At 48.0% G+C, this 17002-nt stretch overlaps 1 protein-coding gene across 3 annotated transcripts in view; it reads right to left on the bottom strand.

The window, feature by feature from the left end:
• LOC144099358 (RNA-binding protein Ro60-like) overlaps positions 1–17002 on the bottom strand; it is a 42856-nt gene that overhangs the window by 15140 nt on the left and 10714 nt on the right. For all 3 annotated transcript variants that reach the window (XM_077632588.1, XM_077632589.1, XM_077632587.1), the window contains exons 4-7: positions 16609–16847; positions 12978–13256; positions 4117–4356; positions 1856–2025 (exon numbers count right to left, since the gene is read on the bottom strand). In XM_077632588.1, coding sequence (XP_077488714.1) covers positions 1856–2025; positions 4117–4356; positions 12978–13256; positions 16609–16847 — 928 coding nt within the window. The remainder of the gene's footprint in view (positions 1–1855; positions 2026–4116; positions 4357–12977; positions 13257–16608; positions 16848–17002) is intronic.

Raw genomic sequence — 17002 nt, 5'->3', positions numbered from 1 at the left:
GCTAATGCTTCGGCCCAAGCATTTCCAGATTTTCGTTGTGCCGCGGTCACTGGGTCGCGATCACATGGTGTAAACAACGTAGTATGGCGGTTCGGGCAATGACGGCTTTTGTTGGTGCAATGAGCGCGAACTGCATGGACAGCGGCGTGGAAACATTAGAGCCCTTGAGTGACGCCGATATAATTGAGGCTGCATGCTCCCAGCAGACATCGCAGAGCTCACGTGCGGTGAGAACAGCCTACAGTATGTGTTCGATGGCAGCGACGAGACTATGCCACCGCCAAGTGCACATGAAGTAGCGTCGGTGCTCGAAGTTGCAGCACGCCACTTCTCTGTCAATGAAACTCTGACGTCGTGCAGGAGCTTTGGGCAAGCTGCATGTGATGCTGATAAAGTCTCGGCAGAAGAAACGCAAGCAAATGCACTTCGCCGATTACTTTTGATTTTGACAACCATTCCCTGTAAATATAAGTGTTTTTGGAGCATAAATAGCATCATGCACTAAAGCTCACAGCTCACGCGAATGCATTCCAGTACTTGTTTCTGGCGCCTAACTGGCCGATCAATTTATTTCATTCGTCACTAGGACCGGATGAATTTAATTCTTAGAATATAGGTACCCGCCAGAAACGTGTAGTAGCGCCTAGCTCGCGATAACGGGTCTAGATGTGACTGCCTCGAGTTCTGTCCGTGCGCCGGGGCGCTATAATCACTCATTCTGGCGCCCATTTGATAATTCGAACTTCGCTTAATTCGAACAATTTTTCGGTCCCGTTCGAGTTCGAATTAACGAGCTTTAGCTGTATATAGGGGCAGTTTTTGCTGCCTTGCAGAAATAAGAGATCTTGTGCTTATACGGGATGCAACACCCACTACACTGGTCTCGTTGGTACAACAGTAAGCCCAAGGGCAGGTTTCACCGATGAGTATGCCAGTCATCTGAACATGAAAGGAGGTGTCCACCAGTGATACAATGGGTACATACTTTCCCCTGGCCTGGTACTTGGCTTTCCTCGGGTGAAATGCCTGGAAAACGGGTCTTTGATCCCACCATGTGAAAAAACACCTCATGCCTTGGCACTCTTTGGCAAACACTGTATTTGTGTCAGTACAATTCATCATTATCACCACAAACGTTAAAGGAGATGTGCAAACACAAAGTGCACATGCTGCAAGCAGGGCAACCAAGATTTTGATGACTCATGATCGCATGGTCCTGTTGTGGTATGTGGAGTTAAGTGTCCCATTTCATCTTTCATCGCCCTTCGCACATTTGGCCTCCATCGACGTGAGTCCACCGTAATCAGGATTCAATCCCGCATCTTTGTGCTGAGCAGCCAAACGCCGTAACCACTGAGCCATCGCGGCAGTTGGCTGGTGGTAAGCCTGCTTGGGCTTTTGCTATAATAGCTGGTGTAAGCCATCAAGATTTCGGATGCTTATATATGTGCCCGATGAGGATTGCAGCCACTCAGCATGCCCCCACATGCAAGTGTGTGGCGCCTCTGTGTTCACTGTAACCGGGTCCTGTGTCCACAGACTATCTGAGATTCAGTGCCTTGGCTCTAATGCGCATTGTGACCATCATGTCCTCGTCTTTCATATTAAGTGAGCATTCGTAATAAGTGGGGCTGTTATAAATGGGCTCACCTGCATTACACAGTCCAGCAGACTTATAACTAACAATGTTTAACTCCACAAGATGACTGCTTGACAGCAGGAAAGGTTTCCTTTTTCCCTAGCCAGCAATGATGGACCGCATCCCGGCCTCAGTGTTTTCAATCCCTCTTTCCAGTCATTTATGCACAAGCTGGCCTGATTTTGCAAGCTGTCACAGAATGGCAGTTGTTCTCACCTGGTACCAGGCAGGCTGCATGCCTCCCGGTATTCCCGCAGGGCCTGGGCTGGGTGGACGGCAAAGCTCTGGGTCTGGTTGTCGGTGCACACCAGCACTAAGTCAAAGGAGCGCCCCTGTTCCTTGGCCCACCGCAGGGGAAGCGACACATCCACTGGACCCATGGGGGTCTGCACCACATGCCCCGAAGCAAACACAGTCAGTTATGCCCCATGAGCCTGCAGGTATATCCTATCTTGTATTGAAAGGCATAAAAATGGCGCAGGAACGCTACAAGTGTTGTGAGTGATGGTTTGGTTTGGTTTGGTTTATGTGGGTTTAACGTCCCAAAGCGACTCAGGCTATGAGGGACGCCGTAGTGAAGGGCTCCAGAAATTTCGACCACCTAAGGTTCCGTAACGTGCACTGTGCGATGTCAGTGCACGGGCCTCTTGAATTTCACCTTCATCGAAAGTTTCGCCTCCATCGAAATTCGACCAGAAGGCGAAATTCGACCACCGCAGCCGGGATCGAAGCCGCGTCTTTGGGGTCAGCAGCCGAGCGCCATAACCACTAAGTCACCGTGGCGGCTTGTTGTGAGTGATGGATAATGATGCAGGACAGCAATGGTGTTCCACACTGGAGGTGATTTCACATACCATTTGCCTGCAAAAAGTGCAGGGTATTCAGACAAATGACTGAATTTCTTCAAAGGGAACATGCCTGCGATACTTCTTGCAGATGTAATCATGGCATGATTACAAAATAATAATTAGCGAGTTTTAACCCTTCATGGTGCTTTGTACACAACTGCTTGCTTTGCAAACACGCAGCTTTTCCTCAGAGTGTATGCTCTAGCTAGCATTTCTTTCTTCATTTCAGGTAAACTGAGCACCGTTCATCTTGCAACTAGGGGGCTTTATTATGCCAACTAGCAGGCGCAGCCACAAACATTTCACAAAACAATGAGCCATGCACTAATGCCATCATTACTAATGGCTACAATTTTTTTTAGTGCGCAATTGTGTGTGTTTGTTTGTCTATCTGTCTGTCTGAAACTGAAATCGAAATTGGTTTTTGGGGAAAGGAAAATGGCGCAGTATCTGTCTCACATAATGCCCACACCTGAAGGCGCCCTAAGGGAAAGGATAAAGGAGGGAGTGAAAGAAGAAAGGAAGAAAGAGGTGCTCCTCGGGAATAATTTCGACCACCTGGGGATCTTTAACAAGCACTGATATCGCACAGCACACGGGCACCCTTTAGCGTTTCGCCTCCATCAAAACGCTGCTGCCGCAGTCAGGTGTGAGCCCGGGAACTCTGGATCAGTAGCCGAGCGCCCTAACCACTGAGCCACTGCGGCGGGACTGTCCATCCGTCTGAAGCTGTTTTTCTGGCAGGCTGCTCACCTGCCCACTGTGTGGTGGGAAACCTGCCCACCGTGTCAGCCGGCAGCTCATTTAATCGTAAGAGGTTGGCCGGGAAGAGCAGCCTGGGTCACACCCTAACCCAAACAGTCCAAGTCTAGAAGAGCAGTGGCGCGTCTCAACTTGACCGCTGCACCACTGCGCCAGGAATAGTAGGAAGACCCCCCGGGATCTATGAATGGAGAAAATGACCAATTCTGCATACTATATGGACATTAACTAGGAGTATGCAAATATTCGAAATTTCAAATACGAATCAAATATCTTTGATATTATTTGATTGATGGGGGTGAGCTTAGGCTGGCCCTTCTGCACACTGACATCATCGGGGTAGGGGACACGCGGTGAGGTGTGTCGCCCTAATCGGTTGCGAGCTACTGCGAACAGCAATTTTTTAAAATCAGTTCTAAATTATAGGTCCACGCAGAGCTTTCAAATTTGGTTCGAATACCCACAAAGACAAGCTCTACAGATCTGTTGCTCGAATAAGCCATCGAAATCATTTCAGGGTCCATGTAAGCACCTGTTCCCTGGGTATCACATCATATTAGTGTGTAACTGGAGCAGAGTCGCATGGTCCTCCAAGAGCCTCGTTTCTTCACTCGTCAAAAGCATGCTACCGTTGTGTGACCATCACGATGCTTTCTGAACTGTCCTGAACATGCCTTTATGAAACTGACAGTGTTTCATGTTTCAAAACAAACTCACTGGCTTTCATTTGGCCAGCACAGCCTAATTGGTCATACAGAGTATATTTGCGAAGATATTTTTTTTAACAGGATTGGTGAGCAGCAAAGTGAAAAAACGCTTAAAGCAGGATAGGCATCCTGGATGCGACAGGCTGCCACAGCAACCCACCTCACGCATGCGGCGACTGATGTCGGCCAGGCTCATCCGAGCGTCCACCTCGAGTTGGACAAGGCCACGTGCTGCGAAGGCCAGTGCAGTGACCGCGTCCCCCGTACGCACCAGCGCCTGGAGCAGCAGTGCCGATGCCTCAGCCGGCGTCACCCCGTCCAGACCCCGGACACGCCCATGGGCCATGGGGCCACGCACGTCCACTGCCACCAGGAAGCGCTTGCCTGTTGCTGGCACTGCCTGTGTGTGCATGCGACAGACGTGAACTTGCTATCGCGAGAAATTGCTAAACTGTTACGCAAGGGAGCAATAACTTATTAGCATCCACCCAAGTGCAGCCATGCATGCGGCTACAAACGAAAGCCAAAAATTTGTCCTGGACTGGGATCAAATCTTTGGGTGCATGCTAGTGACTAATTACTCCCTTATTACAAATTTACTCCACCTTGAAGGATTCCCCTAAACACATGCACAAACATTTTTCTAGCTTTGAGTTGTTGATCAATTCAGTCTCATCTTACCACTTGCTAGCCATCCTAGTTAGCGCAGTCGGTATGGCAACAGTCCCAGATAGGCAGATAGTCCCAGATAACAGTCCTCAGATCAGGACTAAATTTTCTTCAACTAAGAAGTTTCTGGAAAACCTTTGCAGCTTTCTTTTGTACCTGCTGGCTACATTTGGGTGGATGTCAAGAATTACACCATTTTTACAAATCTACAACACGTCGAGGGATGCCTCTGAACACAGTGGATGTACTTTTACTCATACCTAATCCTGAAATGACTAAAGCCTGACATGACTAAATTTTTGGAACAGTAAAACATTCTGGCATTCTGGGCAGATTTGAAAGTCTAGATGCAAACAAAGGCCTTCATGAGTTCTGGAGTTCAACTGTACACTTAAAATTGTATGACATAAACTTCAGAAATTGATTGACTGACTGATCAATTGATCAATCAATCTATAAACTTATCAGCCTGATTTGGTGGACATTCTCAAGTTCAGCGAAGAGAGATTTGAAACACTATAAAATTTCATCCCAATGCTGTGATGCTTGCATCCAGTGCTTCTGTGGTTATTCACATGCCCATGACACAGCCTTTTTATTTATTTATTTATTTATTTATTTATTTATTTATTTATTTATTTATTTATTTATTTATTTATTTATTACACCCTCAGGGCCACCACAGCATTATAGAGGGGAGTGGTTACAAAAAAAAGGGTGAAATCAATTTAACAAACTGGAGTTAATGAAACAGACAACGTACAAACATGACTCCTACATATACAGTGTTAGCTAAGGCGTTCAGGAGAAAATAAAGATAAAACAAAATGTATCCTAGTTATACAATGTTAGCCAGAACGTTCTTGAATAATTGATGATCGGTGATGGTAGCCATCGAACAAGGAAAGTGATTCCACTCATTCGTTGTGCCTGGAACGAATGACTGAAAAAAGTTTTTGTTCTGCAGAAAAGGATGCCAATGTGCACGGTTACGAGTCATGACTATATATGCTGTCTCTAACATCTGCTGGCAGAATCACATCTCAACCGTGCGCTAGTTTTTACAAGGTGAAGATGGCTCATACAGAGATCAGCAAAAACAGTGACAGTACACCCCCTTACAAATGCTCATTTAATGAACTTGCTGCAAACCTTATAGTACATATCAACTGCCAACTGGACACAGCATGAACTTCCCCAAGTGCTCTGATCTCTTGATATATACGCACAATGAAACCCATCTGACCTCAAAGCAGAGCTGAGGTTAGCTCGGGAGTTTGAGCATGGCCAACTCAGGCTAGCATTTACCCGAGTCTCTCCGGGCTGCTGTTGGCTTCACAGCTTCTTGCAGCACGAACTGAGGCAGCGCAAGAAACACGCATAAAAAGACCAGCATCTTATGCTGAGACCTCTCAGCAAAGAAAACAGTGGAGAAAAAGTCTTCATCAAGTTTTACACCACTGCCTTTCAAGAACATTTTTCCATGTTCAGTTGAATTGCCTCATGCCCAAATTGACCACACGACTCTCACTTTGCACTGTCACATTTTTAATACACAGATCAGAAAAAATGCTCAGTATTACCAGTGATGGCACCCTTATACAGTCAAGCCGCGATATATCAAACACGGATATATCGAATTATTGCGTATATCGAACACTTTCTATATCATGTGGAAAATTGCATGCATTTTTAATTTTTTATTTCGAACGGGGCCGGATGTAAAATTGGATATATCGAACTCCGCCGCTCCAGACCAAGTGCGCTGTGTTGACAGGAGGCGAGCTTTCCCGCAACACCCTCGAAGACAGCGGCGGCGCAATGGGTGTTCCCGACTGCTGTATACGATAGCTGCCCACATCGATCGCGCCGAGGGCGCCATTTGAACGTAGCGGCGTACGCACACGGCGGCTTCGCGTGGCTTGGCCAGCTTGGCGTGGCTTGGTTAGTTTGACAACGTCGACACATGCGTCTCAATGCCGCCACTTGTGCTACGCCAGTCGTTGTTATCATGTGTGGTTGAGGCCTGTCGTGGCGTGGTAGGTGTGATGGCTGCAAACGCGAAGAAGCGGACGTCCCTGACATTTGCTGCGAAATTGGAAGCAATACAGCTCGTTGAAAATGGCGAAAAAAAGTCAAGCGTCGCCGAAGCTTTCAACATACCAAGGAGCACTTTGAGCACTCTGCTTAAAAACAAGACTGACTTAAAGGCTAAGGCAGAAAAAAACCAGCACTCAGGCGCGCGGCGGGTGCGCAAAGCTGCCTTTGAAGACGTCGAGAAGGCGCTTTACAAATGGTTTATCGACATAAGGGCCAGGAATATTCCTTTATCGGGGCCAATGCTACAATAGAAGGCCAAGAACTTTGCGTTCATTCTCGGCGCCGAGAACTTCAATGCCAGCAGCGGTTGGCTGCAACGTATTAAGGCCCGCTTTAACATTGTTGGTAAGACAGTCTTGGGGGAAAATGAGGACGTCAATGAAAACGAGATCAAGAAGTGGCTTGAACAAGAGTGGCCTCAGGTTCTCACCATGCATGAGCCCAATCAGATATTTAATGCTGACGAAACGGGGCTGTGCTGGCAAATGCTTCCACGACAAATGCTCGACACCTGCGGAGGCAAGTGCCACGGCAGCAAGCAAGGCAGGGCTCGAATCACAGTTCTGTTGGCTGCCAATATGGACGGAAGTACAAAGCTGCGGCCACTTGTCATAGGCAAGTTCCAAACCCCAAGGTGCATGCGCAACTGCCCCAGCGTTCCGGTTACATATGTCTGGAATAAGAAAACGTGGATGACTCGGGATATATTCCAAAAATGGTTGAAGGCGTGGGACTCTGAGCTGGCGGGTCAAAGCCGGACGGTTTTCCTCATCGTTCACAATTGCACAGTACACCACACCGATGTCCAGCTAAGCAATATTGAAATTATTTTTTTGCCACCGAACACGAGGTCGAAGCTGCAGCCATTGGACCAGGGCATTATTCGCGCTTTCAAGTCCATTTATAAGCGTCGGCTCATCGACATTTTGCTGACAAAGCTGCGGATGGGCCAAGAGCTAAAGATTGACCTTTTGGGTGCCATTCAAATGCTGAAAGCCTCGTGGGACAGCGTCAAGCAGTCGACAATAGTTCACTGCTTTCGGCATGTGGGTTTCGTGAGCCGCATTGAAGAAGCTTCAGAGGAAGCAACCGAAGATTTGGCGTTGGACAGCACAGAGGAAGAATGCCAGCTCAAAGAAACCTGGAGCCAGTTGGAGCGCTTTGTCGGTGCTGAGCCGCACAGCATATGCATTGACGACTTCGTTGGCGGTGACGACAGCACCGGAACAGTGGCGGAGTTAACAGACGTGGAGATCACGGCAGAAGTTACTGCTGAGCGGCCAAACAAAGACGCTGCCGAGGTTGATCCCCCAAACGCTGATGTTGCCCCGCTCCCGACTGCAACTGAGGCTGTAGCTGCCTTGGCCCTTGTACACCGCCACTGCGGCGCAATAGAAGGCACGGGACTATCTCTTGTGGATCGTTTCAATTATGTTGAGGACGCCGTGGTCAAGCACGCAGTTGCCAATATGAAGCAGGCTACGCTGCTACAGTACTTTCTGCCCACGAAATAAATACTTTGTTTGAAGCTTCAAGTGAGTATCTATTGCACCACGATTCGTTCATTGATTGATTTATGCTAGTTTTTGACGCGTTTTCTACGTGATTTTATATATCGAATTCTGGCTATATCGAACTATTTTGCGATCACCGCGCTGTTCGATATATCGAGGTTCGACTGTACTAGCAGCGCACAAGGCTCGTACAGTAAGTGCAAGAAATTTGCACTGTCATATTCATAACACACAGATCAGAAAAAAATGCTCAGTATTACCAGTGATGGCACCTTTATACTAGCAGCGCACAAGGCTCACACAGTCTGTGCCAGAAATATCAAAGCTGAAGCAGATTGTGAAACAATTTTATATATAAAACATGGCAACAAATATCCTTGTCTGCAACTTAGGAGTGCGAATACAGTGCATTCACAATAGCTGTGCGTTCCCTGCAGTGACGTGCTGTGTGCTGCTCGCTGGGTGTCACTAGGCCTAGCCGGGTTCACATCACCTACAGTTGCTGACCATTTTTGCGGACTCTCCATTAAGGGACTGTGAAAACACCCGAAAAATCAAAGTTAATCGAAAAAAATCGCTTTGTTCCAACTTTAAACACTAATATAATGGAGGAAGGGGGTCAGTAGCTTTGAGCACATCCAGAAACTGAAGCAAGCACACACTGTTGGCATTAGCCTTCATACTTAGGCCTAGTGACTAGAGCTGCAAACCAACCTCGAAACTGACGATATGTTGTAGTACGCACTCTGAGGTGGCTTGTGTATAATAATAGGCATTTTGCCTGACATAGGAACACCAGTTTTGATGGTCTGCGGCAAAAAAGTTGGGGTTGCGGTGCATTTTGTTGCGGGTACGAGCTCTTCGCTTTGAACAGCACTTCATTTTCTTGCACTCTTAGTCGCAGTGAAACAGTAAGCCTTCAAAGGACTTTGCTACTGTCTTAGTTTAGCTGGGACAAAAGGACTGGGAAAAATGAGTTCTGTGAACTGCAACCAGTATTCAAGTTAGTGCAGCAGACCACGTCCAAGAACAGTATGCATGTGCATTGTGCCAGCAAGTGGAGAACGCCAGCCCCACCATTTAAGAAGCTTCCTTCTTAGCTTGAATTCTGCTTTATTTGATCAAGTTTTCAATCCCCCTTGAAGTCTGAATTGATGAGGTTCCATTGTGCACATTACTTGGGGGCTTGGCTATATTGCTCAGACCATTTACAACGTAACCGCTTATAATGCGGGACCGTGTTAAACGCGGCTTTTTGTGACAACCGCTTTGTCTCCCACAGAGTTCAATGTATTGGCATACCACTTAATACGCGGCAGCACATAACCAAAGACCGCGTATAGTGCGGGTTCTGGAAAGCTTGGCGGCCTGCATACTGGCGCGGGCCCGTGGGTACCGGCGGGCACAGGGATCGTGCTTTCCAGAATGCGCAAGAAGGGGGCGACAGGCGGGGCGGGGAAGCATTGTCAGTTTCAAGGCAAGGTGAAAGCAGGAGAGGATAGAAAAAAAGATAGAAGTCGCAAAGCAGGCATTTTTCTCTCTCTCTCCAATGTGTGCCTCCGTTGGGCACACTGATTGGACAAACCTTGATGGCATGGCCAGATGAGCATCATAGCATGCTGGAGCGGTGGCCGCGGCAGTGGCAAGCGCATGGCATGATGCTGCAAGCGCTGCTCGTACCACGCACATGTGCGGCAGCGTCTTGTCATGCCTGAGTGAGACGTGTCGTCGCGTGTAGCGAAAAGTTGACAACGTGAGCAAGTCTACCAGCCCCAGCTGTCTTCAGTTCCGATGGCGTCTGATCCTCCGAAAGCCAGGAAACGGCAAGCTCTCGAAACCAAGCAGAGCATTGTGAGGCACGTCGAGAGCAGTTTGAAAAAGGCTATGGTGGCAAAAAAGCCCATTGTCGCCGACACTACTGTGTCCGCCATTTGGACGAACAGCGACAAGTTGTGACAACATATGCAGAAAGACTCCGCGTCACTTGCAAGGAAGCGGATTCGTGTGTCAAATTAAAGTGAACCTCGATTATACGGCCCCCTGGCTATGCGACGACTCGCATTTTGCGACGAATCGGTTTGGTCCTGGCAAAACTCCCACAGAGACAATGTATTAAAATACTCGATGATTATACGACGCAATTTTAAGCTGACCCAGCTTCCTACGATGGCTCTGGTACAGCGCAGAAAAAAAAAAAGTTCTAAGCAGACGCAGGCTGTCCCGTAGGCACATTGTAGCCAGCTGATAATGAATGCGAAATAATCTTCCCCAAAAGAAAGCAAAAGCACTCGAAAATGCAGCTCCCGTCAACCACAGCGGTAGCTGCAGCATAAAAGAAAGACCGCGCCGGCCGCGCACTGTGCCTCTACAGCTGCCTCTCCACCATGTCTCTACAGCGTGCACTTTACACCTGCCATTAATCTTTGCGGATTATGTTGGTGTCGACGACAATGACGCTGTGTAGCGCAGTGTCGCTGGATGAAATCGTCGACAGTGTATGAGCTGACGCTGCAGGCACCTCCGACGACAAGGACACAGACGACGTCACGGAAGCCAGCGTGTCTAATCCTACCTAAGCAGATGTGTTGCGCAGCGTCGACAATATTCGGCGGTTTGTTTGTGCTCATGATGAAGACGACGACCTGCTGTCAGATGTTGCAACTCTCGAGAGATAACTAATGCATCGCGGTTGTTCAAATGTCCAGAAAAAAATCACCGATTTCTTTTAAAGGTGAGAATAAAAAGTTGCTCACACTTCCTCCGAACAAATGCTTGAGTGTTGACATTTTTTAAATAATTTGATCTACCTTTCTTAGAGTGGTGTTGATTCTTTCCATGCGCTTATTCAGGCAGTTGCTACCAATTTTTCGGGCAAGACTGAACGCTACTGCCGATATTCTTCGTTTTTCGATTATATGATGCTCGGATTATACGACAGTTTTGCGTGGCCCCTCAAAGTCGTCTAATCGAGGTTCCAACGTATGAAGATGTCGCCGCTTTGTTTGAACGGTTTCGCGAGGTCCGGGCCTAGAGTGTTCCTGTGAGTGGCTCAATATTGCAAGCCCAGGCCAGGTGCCTTGGAAACATTTTGGGGCATGATGGTTTCGACCCATCGAACGGTTGTATTCCGCGTTTCAAGGAACAGCACGAGATGACCTCGTCATCGTCATCGCCGACCATGACGGCGTTGCGTGTGATGTAGCCGCCAGAGATGAATATATCACAACAGTGGTGCACGGTCGCGATGAGCCTCTATTCGAGGATAAGCCCGATGAAGTGAGTAAAAGTGAAGCAGAAGTTTTGTGCAAAGGCGCTCGACTGTTGCAACAAACTGCGCCTCTACTGCACTCAGAGAAACCTCAGTGGGCAAACGCTCAAGTGCCTCACTGTTTTTGAAGCTGAAGTCATTAGCAACGCAGTTCAATCGCAGCGCCAGGCTAAAATAATATGCTTCTTTCATTTACTACGACACTTCGACAAAAAGGTCAAATAAATTGCTTTGTTGCTGTGATTGCAGTTTTGTGCATCTAATGTGTTGTCAGGTGCACTTTGAAAGGTAGGCTGGCCATTCTGAAAACTCTAATGCACAGAAAAGCTACGTTTTGGTTACAGTGCCGTACCGCTTATAATGCAGATTTTCCAGACTCCTGCGGTATGCGTTACAAGTGGTCTATGCTGTAGGTGCTGCAGTGAGTGAGTGTGAAAGAGGTCCGAACAATCAGTTGTAATGCGTCCAAAATTTCAGGTCCTCTTGTACACTGGCTCATGGGACATGCTGCGGTGCCGCGAAAAATCCAAATAATCAGGCATGTCCAAAATATCTGCCTTCCATAAAAGATCTAATACTGTTATCAGCACACTATAAAGATAATAATGACCAATTGAAATTAGCAAACAGTAGGTTTCTGCAACGCTTAGACAGCAAAGCAGCTAGGCATTAGCTGCCAGTTGCCTCCAGTCATCATTGGCATTACTTCATGACAGCGGTGTGGCAAGTCCCTCCAATGGCAAGGGGCATGCTTTGCCACAGTGTGCAAGTGACTAATTGCGATGCGACAAGCTTTTGTGCAATGGCTCGCGCCTTCATCTTCCACACATGAACAGCACTGCAGAAGATATAAATAGGAGGTGCTGGAGAGCTGGTAGGCAAGAAGTCAGCAAGCGTTTGCACCAGTCGGCACAGCCCAAAAGCAGCAGTGCAGGTGGCTGCAGCCATGCAGTATCCATCATGCAGTGTGGCTGTCAAACTCAAGGGAGCTGTCCCAGAGGTCAGGAAAATAGAGGCAGGTTTCATTATAATGCACCATTTTTCCCGCGATACTGCTGTGATGCGGGGAAGCCACTCTGACTAGAGTTTGGCCTTCTACTGCAGTAAGCTGGCAGGTGTAGTGCAGAGAAACGAACCTTTCATTTGGTGGTGCTTTTCGCTGCTTCCGGAATCGTCGCAGGTGCTTTCAAGACAGCGCCATAACTTCGCGGTCTGTCCCTGGTTTCTAGTAAAGGTCACCCGAGTTGCCGTCCCTTCAAAATTTAGTTGCCGTCCCTTCAACATTTACGCTGAGCTGCTCTCTCATGCCTTTTTGGGATATTTTACATTATGGATTTCGGGTATGTTGAGCCATTTCACAATTTTCACTTGTTCATTACAGTGTGGTCCTACTATGAAGCTACCATTGGAAAAGACCTCTGGCTAGGCCCCTACCACTCAGCCACAAATGAGCAGGGCATGACCGGTCACCTTGAAAGAGTGCTCGTGCAGGGCAGCTATGACGTCGTCCAGCTGCTGGGACGAAGCAGGACGGTGGTGTTGCTTGGGGCGGCTGGCCTCCAGGTGGCGCTTGAGGGCGTACGTCTCCAGGGGCCCCAGCGGGGGCGGTTTCTGCTCGGCGGCCGATCGCAGCCGCTCCCGTAGCAGCCCCACTAAGGGGCCCCGAGACAGCAGGCCTGCCCGCGACAGACGCGGCACGTGCGCCACCAGCTCAGCCAAGGGCAGCCTCCGCACCAGGCACAGCCATACCTGGTCGTCACAGTCAGACCATGGGGGAAGGAGGAGACAAGAGTGACATCAGTGTGGTCGATGGGCGAGACAGAACAAAAAGCAGCCAAAACATTCGTAGGTTGGCGACAACACCAGCACGAGCTGAAACCGTTGGTGGATTGACTGACACAAGCCAGGTCCTACTGCCAATATATATGAATCTGCTGATTAGGCATTAATCTCAATCACTGACTGCACATTCCACAGGTTAAAGAATGCTGCAGTTTTTGCAGTCAATTTCAACCTGGTAAGGCAGTCTTGAAATTTTCAAGTAGACAATCTCAGAAGTAACCTGGATGGGGTCATTTGAATTTAAGCAAAAGTTCTGGTTGCTGACTTCTGATGTCGTGTGCAGCAGTACAGCCATCAAATGAAGTGAGCCGCATTTTCTTGCCTATCAGCATGAAGATGAAATTCAGCAAATTTATTACCTAAGAACACACCAAACCCTTCCTCGTACTCTGGAAGAAATGAACCCTTAGCCAAACATTTGTTATATTTAGGGGTGTGCGAATATTCGAAATTTCGAATATGAATGGAATATGTTTGACATTCGATTCGTATTCGTATTCAAAAATTGATATTCGTGAATTTCCGAGTATTCGAAAATTCCCGAATACTCGCCAGCGACCGTACTTTCATAAATTCGACCGTGGCGAAACGACAATATCTGGGCAAATTAGCCGATAATCGAGTTTAAATTCCAGGAAAACAAAACAGAGGTCCTATCCCCTTCCTTCTCCGCCGTTTATCACGCGGACCGACCGCATCCCGACGCCGCAAGGCTTCACCTCGTGAGATCTCCCCGAGTGGGCTTTCCCACATATCACCTGTGGTGCGAACAAGATGGCCGACGGCCCGCTTCGAGCAATCAAAACGCGAAATCGCGCTTTTTTAATCCTTCGGTAATGCATTACGTATTTAATGCCCACATCCGAAGAATGCGTCCTGTCGCCTTCTTAACTCTCGGAGCGTGACTTCCGGCATCCCGTTTTGTAAACTACGCTATGCGGGAAACCCTACTTGCGGAATGCCGCGGGAGCCTCCTGAAGGGGCGCGTCGAGTAGTCAAAATAGGGCAAGCGATCCTGTTAAAATCTCGCCTATTGCATGGTGCATTGTGACCTGCACATCTCTTTAGCGGGCGTAACGGCAGGCGTGGCAACAATCGGAAGGCCTCTGTCGCTAGGGGAAAAAAAAAAAAGCCTGGCTGCGTAGTTTCGGTTTCTGAGCTTCACCGCTGCCCCGCGGCAACTTCAAATGTCGGCCCGCGCATTCGCCGATAGTCCAATCCCAGCTCCGCGCGGCTTATTTCTTTTTTCCTTTTTAAAAACCACCTCGCCGCTCCGACGCCAGTGTGTGTTCCCCGGCCCCTTGCTTGCATATGTGTTGTTCTTCCAGCACTCAAAAACGGGTGGCTCGTCACGGGCTTACAGGTGTCAGCGCTAAGGAGCCACCTCATAATGCCTTACTGCATCTTCAGCATTTTAAGCAGCATTTTTTTTTTGGGGGGGGGGGCAATTTTATTAACAGGGGCCTTCGGATGAACCGGGCATTTCTTCCGGTCCCTTGAATTCCAAATGAATGAGGTTTTACTAGTCATCATGTTATTTTTTGTTACCAGTCTTGTCATTTTATGGATTTTGTTTTGCATGACCTCATTATAGTTTGGATACTGTTATGCTGTTTAATCAAGTAGTATATATTTCTGAGGCAGTCATAGTATAGTACTCATAGTATAGTCATAGTATAGTCATAGTATAGTCATAGTGTAGTCATAGTATAGTCTCAGTATAGTACTGAGGCAGTCTAGTTTTGTTTATTTTAGTTGCAAAGACCATACACTATTTTGAAAAAAATAAGGTCAACAACGTTTGCTTGCTCATCGTTTTCTGAAATTTTTTCTGTGCTGAAAAGATATTCGATATTTGAAGCCATTTTTTCTTCATATTCGTATTCGATTCGTATTCGAAAATTTCAATATGCGCACACCCCTAGTTATATTCAATGCCAAAACTGCTCATTCCCATCACATGCAAAGGGAGTTCTTGAAGCCAAGATTAGTGCAGTAATTGCCCCAAAAACACCAGTAAATAAGTGGCCCATCAGTGTTGCATATTTCTGCCCCAATGTCGTCAATATGAATTTCAATGGACCGGGAAAAATGTCCGAATTAACAAGTGGCCCCCAAAAAACTTCTAGAGGACTGTTTGCATCACAGTAAAATGATCTGGTGAAAACCTAGGTGGCAGCTGTCTGCTTTTGAAATCAAAACTGCATGGCAACGATGATTTTTCTCAGTTCCATCACATACTCTAATGGGTGCACACTGTCCGAAATGACACTGCAGAATTGCTCCGAAATGCCAAAGACCCCCGCGGGCTCCCTCACGGTGTGAGGCAGCAGCAGTTGATCCTCCCAACAAGAGGCTGCATCCCATAAACTGCAGGCGGCACGTGATGTGCACACAGTTTTGGTGCATGGGAAGAATGGAAAAACCATGCAGAGATGGAAATGAGGAAAACACATGTTGACGCAGGAGTAGCCGGAATGGCAAGATGCCTACTGGTGAGAAAATTAGCGCAGCGACGCTCCAGTCAGCGTCCAAAACTACGCAGAACGCACTCAGCTGGCCGGCTAATGTGCAGCTCAGCTGACATTACAGCAGCCTGGGGCAAAACTCAGTATAGAAAAACAGAAACTGTGTCTCTGCACGACTTTTTCGTTTTTTTTGTGACGTGATATTTGACTTGAAGTGGGATACATATTTGGAAAATCACACGCTGTGCTTTCCATGAATAACGCGACACGACGTACGGTCGGGAGTGAATCCTTATGAACTGGCATTAGCCCAGGCACGTCCGAATTAACGAGCTCCCAAAGCCGCAGACTTACATGGTCGTTGGTAGAGACTGCATTGGCAGTGTGATATATCCAGATATCTCTATTAACAGAAATCGAATTAATTAGGTCACACTGCAGTGTAAGAGATGCTTTGCGCCACACAACTCACTGACAACGTTCTTGTCAAGGTAAGCATGCACCTGCAGTACATGCACCTGCAGCTCAAACAATTGACGCATAATCCATGCTTTCTTTTCCTGGGGTTGTCTCAGAGGAAACAAAGTGGATACAAGGAGGTAAAACTGGATTACAGGCTTCTCTTGTTGAACCAATGTCGAGGAATAGTGGACCTTTTTACGGTGGGACGGCAAATATTAGTCTAGACCAACTTTCAGGAGAAGGTGGCTTCAGTGGCCTTTTAAATGTAGCTGAGTGCGTCAGCAAGTGCATTGCGTTATCCACTCCCATACAGTCTTGTCCCATACTACCTCCTTGGAGCGCAGCAAGTGCGACGGCACGTGCTGCAGCGCCAGCTGGTGCTCCTCCACCAGGCGGGCGGCCAGCTGCTCGTCCTGTGTGTGCCGCACGTCGTGCACCGCCTTCAAGTAGGCCAGGGCCTCTCGTGCCTCCTCCTCTGCACCGCCCCCCTTCTCGGCCTCCTGCTCTTCCACCAACTTGACAGCTGCTGGCAGGCCCCGCGCCAGGTAGCGCAGAACCACTGCGACCCCTGCAACCACACACACCACTGTAAAACCTGCAACCACACATGCCACTGCAGTATGTGCAACCATAAACACCACCGCCAGACATGTAACTGCACAAAAGAAAGACATATTCCACTTCCATTCAATTCTGGATCGCATCGTTTCAGTGAGCAGGCTC

This window comes from Amblyomma americanum, chromosome 7 (assembly GCF_052857255.1).
Source record: "Amblyomma americanum isolate KBUSLIRL-KWMA chromosome 7, ASM5285725v1, whole genome shotgun sequence".
NCBI classification, from domain to species: domain Eukaryota; kingdom Metazoa; phylum Arthropoda; class Arachnida; order Ixodida; family Ixodidae; genus Amblyomma; species Amblyomma americanum.
The sequence above is the reverse complement of the archived record's forward strand: the minus strand, read 5'-3'. Positions and strand labels throughout refer to the sequence as shown.